At 34.3% G+C, this 12,540-nt stretch overlaps 1 protein-coding gene across 1 annotated transcript in view; it reads right to left on the bottom strand.

The window, feature by feature from the left end:
• The window catches only part of ACACA (acetyl-CoA carboxylase alpha), a 335,657-nt gene that overhangs the window by 116,389 nt on the left and 206,728 nt on the right, over positions 1-12,540 (bottom strand). Inside the window, exon 36 of the mRNA XM_006154441.3 lies at positions 3,211-3,252. Within this exon, the coding sequence (XP_006154503.1) occupies positions 3,211-3,252 (42 nt within the window). The remainder of the gene's footprint in view (positions 1-3,210; positions 3,253-12,540) is intronic.

Here is a 12,540-nt window from a genome sequence, read left to right as displayed (position 1 = left end):
AGCCAGAGCAGGCTCTAGGTGACGATAGATACGATCCTCTTCAAACTGAGCACAAGAATCAGAGAAAAAAACAGTTCACAAGAGGCACTTACAAAATTATATCATAATGTGTATATAAGGGATGCTTAGAAATAGATTAATAAACTATGATGTGCTAATGACCAACCACAATGAGCTACATATATGGGTAATGTATAGCTTACATAAGATCAGGCACTAAAGGGACTGGCAAGTGGTGTGGTGATTGGGGGCGCTGAACTCCCACATGACCAACTGCAGTTTGAGACCCAGACCTGAAGGCTTGCTTTCTCACTTTCCTGCCCCTCTCTCTTTCACTCTGTCCCTCTCTGGTCAAATTAATATATATATGTGTGTGTGTGTAAAATTAAATAATTCTTTATAAAAAAAAATTAGGCACTAAAGTATGTATTCACCTCCCAAGCTGCCATATTATGCTTTTACAAGTGGTGATGCTCCCTACTGAAAACAAAGGAACAGGGGGCCAGATGGCAGTGCAGTAGTAATGCAACAGTCTACAATGCTAGACCCAAATGGGAAGGTTGCAGGTTCGCATCCTGTGGCTGGCCTCTACGTGCTGGGTATGCACGTGTGACCTAGGCTGGCTGAGTATGGGGGTGAATCATGGCATGAAGCCTCTGTTGGGGGACCCCTCCCCTGGTCAGGAAGGAATAAATAAGCTAACATTAAAAGAAGAAAGGGACAAATAAAAAGAAAAAACTCAATTCCCTCAGAACTCTTTTAGCATTTAACATCTTCCCAACTCATTTTTGACAGTTAACCACACACAAATTGCTTCATATTCACATCTACTTCCGATGTCTACATGCCAATTTTAGGTTTACCCAACAAGTCTAAAATGCTGAGGGGCAGGATCCATGTCTTATGATTTCTGATCCAGAACAATGAACATAATGAATACTCAAAAATGAACATCTTACAATTTTTTTTAAAAAAAGATAAGCTTTAGAATCTACTATTATCTATAGATATGTCATTTTTAAAAATTACATTAGTACATTTACTGCATGTTTTGCTGAAACTAAATTATTTTTCCAGAACACACATCAATGAATGAATGGACAAAGTAAAAACCATAAGCTAGAAAGAGGAAGAAACCAACATAGTCTGAAATTTAATACCTTAAAAATAAATGTACATCAACAGTTGAGTATATGAACCATCTGTAGGAAATAAGATTAATCCGAGTAAGTACAGTCATCCTCTAGCAGCACCTCATTAGGATGGTTCTAAAGAATAGAGATGGCTTTTCTGCCTGTGGATGCTGCTGGGAAAATATCATTGAAGTCTCTCTTTCCACTGCCATCATGTCTATGTCAGAGTGTCCTAAAGAGCTTGAACAACTGTAGAAACTCTGCATTGGAGGGCTGAGCTTTAGAACAACCAAGGAGAGCCTGAGAAGCCATTTTGAGTGAAGGAGGATGGTCACAGACTGCATGGTAATGCAAGATCCAAATACCAAGCACTTTGGGTTTTTCATGTGTGCCATTGTGGAGGAGGTAGATGCAGCCGTGAATGCAGAGCCACACAAGGTGGATGAAAGAGTTGTGGAATCAAAGAGGGCTTCTCAAGAGAAGATTTTCAAGATCAGTTGGCCACTCAACTGTGCTAAAGACCTTTGTAGGTGGCATTAAAGAAGGCACTGAAAAACATCACCAAGGGGACTATTTTGAACAATAGAGGAAAACTGAAGTGATTAAAATCATAACTGATGGAGGCAGTAGGAAGAAAAGCAGCTTTGCTTTTATAGCCTTTGATTAAGATGACTCTGTAAGTAAATTAAGATTGTCATTCAGAAATACACTGTGAATGGCCACAACTCTGAAGTAACAAAGCCCTGTCCAAGTGGGAGATTGCTAACATTTTCTCCAGCCCAAGAGGTTGAAGTGGTTGTGCAAACTGGTGGTGATCACTGAACTGGTTTTGGTGGGAAAGAAAACACTGGTGGTGGAGGAAATTTCAATGGTTATGGTGGCTTTTTTGGTAGCTACATGTGATGGTGGATGCGGTGGAAGTGGGGATAGCTGTAATGGACTAGGTAGTGATAGAAGTAATGATGCAGGTGGTGAAAGCTACAATGATTTCGGCAACTACAATAAGCAATCTTCAAATTTTGGACCCATGAAAGGAGAAAACTTAAAGAGGCAGAAACTCTGACCCCTATTGTGGTGGAGGCCAATACTATGCCAAACCATGAAATCAAGGTGGCTATGGCAGTGGCAGAAGGTATTAATTATAGCCAAGAAACAAGATTAGTAGGAGAGAAGAGCAAGAGAAGTGACCGGAAAGCTACAGGTTACAAAAGATTTGTAAACTCAGCCAAGCACAGTGGTGACAGGGCCTACCTGCTACAAAGAAGACATATTTTAGACAATACTCAAGTGTATGGGCAAAAAATTCAAGGACTGTATTTGTGACTAATTGAGTAACAGGTTAGTTTCCATTCTGTGGAAAGTGTAAAGCATTCCAACAAAGGGTTTTAATGCAGATTTTTTGATACTGTTGATTGCTAAATGTAACAGACAGATATTGATGCTGAATAAGTGTGTCTCTTTTAAAGTGCTGTGGAAAGTTAATCCACTCTGAAGCCATCTTGGTAAATTTCTCAACAGCGTGAAATTAAGATTCTTCAGGGTACTACTGGATTCCTTTTTAAAATTTATTTACCACCTCCTTGGGTGGAGAAGACAATTGTCTTCAGAAACATTGGTGTAGTTGAACTCATAGTTATTGTTGTGGCCTGAAGTTCATTCAAATGATCACCTGCGTGAAGTCACAGAATTTGGTTACAAAATAAGTAAGTATTGTTGGCACATCCTCTGCAATATATCTAAATTGAATAATGGTACCAGATAAAATAGACAGAAATGAATCTTACGTACCATCAATTACGTGTAATCGACACAAGATTTAGTTCTCTTTAAAAAAAAAAAAAAAGAATAGGGATGCTTTTGAAAGTTATCACCTGTGGATAGATCAACACATTTTATTGTTTCCTAAACCAAACTCTTTCAGAAGGGAGTCTGCTTTAGTTTGAAGACATGTGTAAGGCAATGGGAAATAAGAATTCAATCAGAGAAAGGAGAGTGGTAAGAAAAGCGTAAAAGCCAATCCAGTGCTTGAAAGAAAAACTAAAGGTTAAAAAAAATAAGAGAAGGAATCAGTCCTTACCTTATCCCTTGCACGGAACGTGAAAAATTTAGGAAATTCTCTCTGTTAAAGAAGGGGAAAATTTGGTAAGTCCTTCATTATTATGGTTTTTGGAAGCAAACATACAGCACAGAAACAAAGATCTAAAAGACAGCTTCCTAAAAATCATGCTCCTTACCCACATTTATTTAGTCTGGGAAATATGAAAGATCTGGGTAACTATTACTTTGACTCTGCTTTCAAATTTGAGAATCTCCACACTGTTAACCTAACTTCAGTATCTACCATTTCCCAGGGGAAAATACCATATTTTTCTCATCTCTCAAGTGAAAAAAAAAAAAAAAAACCAACAACAACAATCTTCCTGGGTGTTATTCTTGGTAAAACTTGGAAAATAAAACCAATATGCCTGTATGCTGCAGTCGTCGCAGCAGTAGTTACTGGACTGATTTCCCAAGTTTCCCTTTAAGAAACTCTTAAAACGTTAACTACCCAAACAGCATAGAATCTCTAGTCCATGTTTTGTTTATTTTTCCCAATAATTTCAAGGTTTAAACAATTACATTTCAAAACAAAGCAAAGTACAAGATGGTACTCTGGTCACTACCATTCTATGTATAGGAAAGAATGGGGTGAAATTAGTGAACTTGCAATCATGAGGTCTTACTGCTCTTTTGCAGGTCATTACAAAAGAAAGCAACCAATTTACTAGAACCTTATTAATTAACAAAGATGAATTCAATTAACAGAGTTCATTAGTTTCTGAAATTTAACTTATTAACACCAAATACCCCTGTTTCTCGGATGGAAAGCTCTACCGGCAGTGTTGGAATTAAGTCATTACTGTTTGCCTCTATAGGAGGTTTCATTAGGCATCTTCTTCATTATGAGTGCAATATAATCAAACACTTATTAGTATATAGCAGAGAAACAAGGACTAGCTGCCTATATATCCTTCAACGAGCTTTAGCAACTATGAAGAAAACATGAACTGAAACTCTTCTAGGTGGCAGGCACCCTCATGTGCTGTCCCATCAAATATTCTCAATGCCTTTCAAGGTAAGTACTATAATCCCATTTTACAGATTAGAAAGCCTTGGCTCAAGTGACATGCCTAGGACCATGGAGCCAAAAGATATGCTTGGGTCTTTCTAATGCTGGAACCTGTGCAGGACATCAAGTGCGAAATGGTCCTCTGATGAGGCAAGAAAAACAAACAAAAATTAAGACTTTAAAAAAGAAAGAAAGCAGAAAACAAATGAATAAAGAAAAATTCATGCTGGAAACTTGTGGTTCTTGAATTTACCAAAAACTGGAATATTTTTCACAGGTATTACACTTAGTCCTCACTATAACTAAAGCTTACACAGTTAATAAATCTTAATAAATCTTTTTCCAGCAGGTAGTATGTTGGTTGAGGCACGGGACTCCCACATGGCTAACTATAGTTTGGGCCCTGGACCTGGTGGCTTGCTTTTAATTTTTTTTTCCCTCTTTCTTTCTCTGTCTCTCTTTGGTGAGCACACATCCCCTAGAGCAAATTAAAAAATAATAATATGGGGGTGGGGCAGCAGGTGGCATGATGATTGAGGCGCTCAATTCCCACATGGCTGACCCTGGCTCAATTCTTGGACCTGACGGCTTGCTTTCTCACTCTCCTCTTTCTCCCTCTTTTTAGTAAGCACATGTGCCCTATAGCAAACTTTAACAATAATAATGAGTAAATATATAATGATAATATGAGGCCAGCAGGTGATATAGTGGTTAAGGCACTGGACTCCCATGTGGTCGACCATGGTCCAAGTCCCAGACCCAGAGGCTTGAAACTCATACCAGGCATGTGTGCAAGCATGCCCCAAATTCTGAGAGCTGACTGAAGGAGAAGGGACTGTGGTGTGGCCATCCCCCAGGGGGTGATTTTCACTTTGTCTCTCCAGCGAGCGCACAGGTCCTATAGCAAAAAAAAAACTCTTCCTCCCCCCAAAAATAATAATAAGCCAAATTTAAGTAAATAATTATTTGAAAAAAGAATTTCCCTGGTATTTTTGCTGTAAAACTACATTTAAAAGGCTTATAGAAGCTCATTTACCAAGCCCAAGAAAATCCCTTGTCCAGTATGTGTCTTTAAAAGCTCTTTGAAAGTGGATTTTAGGGGCCAATAGGTGTTAAGGCGGTTAAGTCGCTAGATTCACACGTGGCCAACTGTGGTTTGAGTGCCAGATCCAGTGGCTCATGGGCAGGCATGCCCAAATTCCCAAGAGGAGAATGAAGAACAGATTTTGGTGCAGCTATGTGGCTCAAAAATCACGCCAGGTGCATGTGCATTGATGCCCAAATTCCCAAGAAGACAATGGAGAAGAGATTTTGGTGTGGCCACGCCTCCTGGGGGATAATTTCTCACTTTCCCTCTTTCTCTCTCACTCCTTTGAATAAACAAGCCCTATGGCAAGAAAACAAAACAAAACAAAACAAAAACAAAAACAAAAACAAAACAACAAAAAAAACCTTACAAAATGAAAATGAGAGAAAGTGGGTTGTATATAGGACTGGTCTTTTACTAATAATTTTTGTTCAAAATTCTCTGACACTCCCATAGTTAAGCAGGAAGATGTTTAGATGAGATGTCAGCAGCTTTCATACTCAAGGCTTTATATAGTCTAATTTTGCTCTTATTCTACAGAAGTATAGCTTTCAGAATATTCCCCGAAAAGTAACATGTCAAAAAGGAAAGGCAACAAAATCTATTCATGGAACTCATTAAAAAAAAATAATAATTCAAGGAAAGTGACAGTACAAAAATCTTTTTCTTTTCTTTCTTTTTTTTTTTTTTTTTTTTTTTTGGAGAGGTTTTTGCTAAAGGGCACGTGCACTCGTTAGAAACACACAGAGAGAAAGAGAGATAGAAAGCGAGAAATGACTCCCTGGGGGAATGGCCACACTGCAATCCCTTCTCCTCCATTCGCCTCTCGGGATCTTGGGCACACACACACATGCGCCCTGCGTGAGTTTAAGCCACTGGGTCCGGAACTCAAACCATGGTCAGCTACATGGGAGTCCTGCGACATAGCCATTATGCTAACTGCTGGTCCCAGTGACAGTATAACTTTTTGAGCACATATTTTTCTATTCTGCCTGATCTGTTGGGTAATCAGCTAATTAAAGGCAATATTTATTTACTACGCCATTTATTCAATTGTGCACATTGTAGGATCAAAATATTTTCCTTCAAAAACAAAATGGAAACTAAATATATATTTTTCTCCACTAAACCAATTAAGAAAATTTGTAGTAACTAAAAGGCATAAAAAGCAAACACTCTGAATGGAAATAGCTTTATTACAAGTAATGAAAGAGACTAATTCTTGGCAAAGGTGGGCAATGACTACCAATTAGAAAAAACACTTTCATTAAAGTTAGCTAAAAAAAGGTATCAGGAAATGATATAAGCTAACTTTTCTTTTTAAAATTTCTGGTAAATGTTTAGCACCACAACTTAAGTATTGAACATTCAGAACAGGAGATGGCAAAGACTTCTGTACAATGGAAAGGAAGACTACCATCATAGAGATTTGGAAAGCAGAAGACTTTCCAGGACAATCATCTCTTTTGGCACTCAAAAACCACAGAATCGAAGAAAATGCAAAAAAAGAAAAAAATCCAAACTTCTGATCCTATGGCTTTAGTGAATTCCTTCACCCCACCTCATTCTCACACCACCAATTTTTCCATTAACGGCATTCATGCTTATTCCATCACTAATGAAATTGCTTTCCAGACATTCTACTGGTGTTATGGGCAAATATCATAATTGAATGTACACAAAGAAAAACCTCTTAGCATTCTGGCACCAAAACACACACACACACACACACACACACACACACACAAGAATGCAATATTTCTCAGGAAGAAATTATACCCCTGCTGTGTTCTAATCAGCCAACCATCATCAAGACAATCAAAATAATTTGCCTAAATTAGCCAATCAAGACACCCTGCAAATCAGAGAATGTGAAAACCTGCAACAAAAAACATCATAGCTGATTATGATACTAATAATTGTGTTAAAAACCTAATGAGATGAAGAAATTGGGAGCTTGCTGGTGCAATTCTCCTTTACCTCAACATGCTGAGAACTAATTATATAGACTGTAATTAAAACAAAAGCCCAGACCAAACCTTTTGAAAACTAACAGTTGGTCCACTAGCAAATAGATGTACTTTTTTTTTTTTTTTTTTTTTCCTGTAGGGTGCACGTGCTTGCCAGAAAGAGACAGAGGAAAAATGAGAAATCACCCCAAGGGGGATGGCCACTCTGTAATTGCTTCTCCTTCATTCTACCCCTGGGATTTTGGGCACACATGCATATGTGCCTGGCATGATTTTCAAGCTACCAGGTACAGGACTCAAAATGCAGTTAGCCATGTGGAAATCCAGCACCTTAACCACCATGTCACCTGCTGGCCTCAGAAGTACTTAAAAAAAATTTTAAAGGAAAGTAAACTACTAATCACGATAACTATTTATGATACTGAGCTCTTCCTTGAAGGTCTAAATAATTCAAAATATTTAACTTACAAATGGGAGTCACTTGTACAGCAATCAATAATACTACAACTACATTTTGGAGGAATTGTAGCAATTTTAAAAATATATTCAGGGGCAGGACAAGGAGTTAGCATAATGGCTATGTCACTGGACTCCCATGTAGTCGACCATGGTTCGAGTCCCGGACCCAGTGGCTTAAACTCACGCCGGGCGCGTGTGCGTGTGTGCCCAAGATCCTGAGAGGAGAATGGAGGAGAAGGGATTGTGGCGTGGCCAGCCCCCCTGGGCGGGGATTTCTTGCTTTCTATCTCTCTGTCTGTCTCTTGTCTGTCTGGCGAGTGCACATGCCCTATAGCAAAAACATCTCCAAAAAATAAAGAGGAGAATGGGTGCAGCCATCCCCTCTGTGGGGTGATTTCTCCCTTTCTGTCTCTCTGTCTCTCTCTGTCCTTCTGGTGAACGCACACGTCCTGTAGTAAAAATCTCTCAAAAAAAATAAGTGTGTGTGTGTGTGTATATCTGTCTATCTGGCTATATATACATACTTCTTACAAGCAAGAAACTAAGGCATATTTTATGGACAGAAACAAAGCTGTTTGACTTATAATCTTATCACAGTTTTTGACTTAATGCTTCTGTATAAGTAGATAAGAGATAAAGAGAAATCCTGAAAATATGCATTTTTAATACCCTTTGTTGGAAAACGTTGTTGGAAAAATATGGAAAACTTCAAAAAAAAAAGCATAATATTTACAACCCAATTAGGCAGTACATACTGTTGCACTCTTTAGAATTCCAGCCCTGAAATGTGAGTGAAACTAACAGAGACTTTATGCTACATAAAACTGTAGAAATTTGGCTTGGAACTACAGGAATTTAAAAAGCCTCTTCTTTTGCTTTTAAGACTTCAGTCCTTATATATATATTTTAATATGAAGGATGTATTTACAAAGATAGACTTGTTTTTCTTCAAACTTTGTGTTTAAATACCATTTTAAGTAATTATTCAAGTCACACTATGGGTACTTGATTTAATTAGATGGTTATGGAAGCAGAGTTGACACCAATCCTCCTAAACAACGGTGAATATTCTGACCTCAGAACAAGCCTCTCTCTGTGACTCAAGAGACTAAGTCAGCAGCAGACACACTTGTAGACAGTTTACTGGGGACTCTGGTAGTTAAACAATGAGGTAGGGAAATGCTTACAGCCTTCATTGGTATCTGAATAAACACTGGACAATATATGTGTTCTCCAGGGACCTCTACTCTGTCTGGCCTTCAATTGCCTTGGTCTAGATACGAGTTTGAAAGGCCCACAACTATGTAACAGCACAGCTTGCTTTATTCCACATCTACCAATGTTGTTCTTGAACCAAACTTGATAACCTTCCTCCTCTCCTTACCCCCTGATGTGCACATTCTGTCTTCTATTCAATAATATAGGGATTTCGCAGTGTAGAACAGAGGAGGCTGCATACATCACAGTGGATTACCAAGAAGCCAGAGAGATCAAGGGATTCATCTCTAACACTCCCAGAAAGCTTCCTCTTTTTCACACTACACTAACTATGGGGCAAGCACACATCAGATGACATGACAGAAGCTAAGCATCCTTCGTGAATGGCAAGCTACCACCAGCAGAATTCACAATAACATCATGACAAGGAGCCCAGGATTTGTACAATTCCTGGCAAGGCTTCTTGGCTACTGTAGATCTTGAATGGTGTTCAGTAATAGTTGCCCTTGCCCCCTGCAAAACCACTACTCATTTCTAAGGGACCTAACAGAAAAACACCCCAAACTTCTCTGCCATTCAAATCTTAAGAGCGAATCCAGTCCACAAGTAAACTTTAATGCGTTTATGCTCTAAAGCAGTTTTTCCTACAATCATGACAGATCAAGTCACTTTATAATTTAATGATTTCCCACTTGATGCCACTATAAATAGGAACCCAGACAGTAATTGCCAGGAAGACCCCCTGCTGGCCTCGTTTCCTAGCACATTTTGCCTATACATGTCCCTATTCAACCTAAATCCAAAAATATCAGACTAGAGGGAGGAAAAAAAAAACTGTAATGCTTTTAGATATACTGTAGGACATGACACAGATTCAGAGATGAGAAGATTTTTGGTATGTGTTTCATATATATATATATATATATATATATATATATATATATATATATATATATATATATATATATATATATATATATATATATATATATATATATATATATATATATATATATATATATATATATATATATATATATATATATATATATATATATATATATATATATATATATATATATATATATATATATATATATATATATATATATATATATATATATATATATATATATATATATATATATATATATATATATATATATATATATATATATATATATATATATATATATATATATATATATATATATATATATATATATATATATATATATATATATATATATATATATATATATATATATATATATATATATATATATATATATATATATATATATATATATATATATATATATATATATATATATATATATATATATATATATATATATATATATATATATATATATATATATATATATATATATATATATATATATATATATATATATATATATATATATATATATATATATATATATATATATATATATATATATATATATATATATATATATATATATATATATATATATATATATATATATATATATATATATATATATATATATATATATATATATATATATATATATATATATATATATATATATATATATATATATATATATATATATATATATATATATATATATATATATATATATATATATATATATATATATATATATATATATATATATATATATATATATATATATATATATATATATATATATATATATATATATATATATATATATATATATATATATATATATATATATATATATATATATATATATATATATATATATATATATATATATATATATATATATATATATATATATATATATATATATATATATATATATATATATATATATATATATATATATATATATATATATATATATATATATATATATATATATATATATATATATATATATATATATATATATATATATATATATATATATATATATATATATATATATATATATATATATATATATATATATATATATATATATATATATATATATATATATATATATATATATATATATATATATATATATATATATATATATATATATATATATATATATATATATATATATATATATATATATATATATATATATATATATATATATATATATATATATATATATATATATATATATATATATATATATATATATATATATATATATATATATATATATATATATATATATATATATATATATATATATATATATATATATATATATATATATATATATATATATATATATATATATATATATATATATATATATATATATATATATATACACACACACACACACAAAGACACAATGTTAGTAAGAATTAATCATTTTTGCTTTAAAAAACTTTATGGGGCAATTTTAATTGACCATGGAATGATTATACAAGATCAGTTAGTATGCTAGAGGGGAAGACTCCATCTGAACCATTAGCAAAAAAGAAAACTACAAATTCAATGTTACTCCTCACAATAATATGTTATTAAACCAAAGTCAGTGATAAAAAGAAAAAAGCACATTAAGATTTAAGAACCTAGCCCAGTACTCATCCAAAATCCAGGACCCAACTCTGGCATGTCTACCTTAATACTCATCAGTATCTACCGGCCACAGTGTTTATTCATAGGCTTTCATATTCTATCTTCAAGTATCAATTTTATTCTCTAAGCTCCTGATTTTTCTTCCTAAAGCCTCAGGGTTCTCTTTAAGCTCCTCATACTTCTCCACTGACTCTAGTTTCCTATCTGAAGTTATTGATTGATACCTATTTGTGCTCTGCTTGATTTCCTGACATCAATAACACAGGGGAGTTGTATAGTCTACAACATTTCCTAAAGCATTTCAGAAAATCTCAGTTCTTTAGTTTTCAGGGGAGACTCTCTTGCTTTTCCATACACTAGGCCAACAAGGTGCAGTGTATGAAGGAAAACAAAATGTCAAGTACTAGAGACCTAATAAACAAAAGGGCAATAAAAGCAATCACAGATAGGTCCTTGAGTTTATAAAGTCCTACCCAGAATCCCAAATGAGCAGGGCTTGAAAACTAACCAATTACTTTAATTGCTCAAACCAAACCAAATAAAATAAAATAAAATTCTTACAAGGAAAATTAAGACTTCCTAACATCCTTTAGAATCTTACATTAAGATAATTTTTTTTGGAGGGGAGAGGTTTTTGCTATGGGGCTCATGCGCTTGCCAGAAAGACAGAGAGAGACAGACAGAAAGCGAGAAATCACACCCCCCCGGGGGGGGGAGGGGAATGGCCATTCGGCAATCCTTTCTCTTCCATTCTCTCCTCGGGATCTAAGGCATGCAGGCACTCATGCATGGCCTAAAGTTAAGCCACCGGGTCTGAGACTCGAACTGCAGTCCACTAGATGGGAGTCCAGTGACATAGCCATTACACCAACTGCTGGTCCCATTAAGATCAATTTTTAATGAAATATCTTAACTATAATCAGTTAGTTTGAGAAAGAAATAGTTTTTTTAGAGACAGGGTCTCACTATGTTACAAAGGCCTCCAATTCATGATC

Source organism: Tupaia chinensis, unplaced genomic scaffold, assembly GCF_000334495.1.
Source record: "Tupaia chinensis unplaced genomic scaffold, TupChi_1.0 Scaffold000407_4, whole genome shotgun sequence".
Lineage (NCBI taxonomy): Eukaryota > Metazoa > Chordata > Mammalia > Scandentia > Tupaiidae > Tupaia > Tupaia belangeri.
The sequence above is the reverse complement of the archived record's forward strand: the minus strand, read 5'-3'. Positions and strand labels throughout refer to the sequence as shown.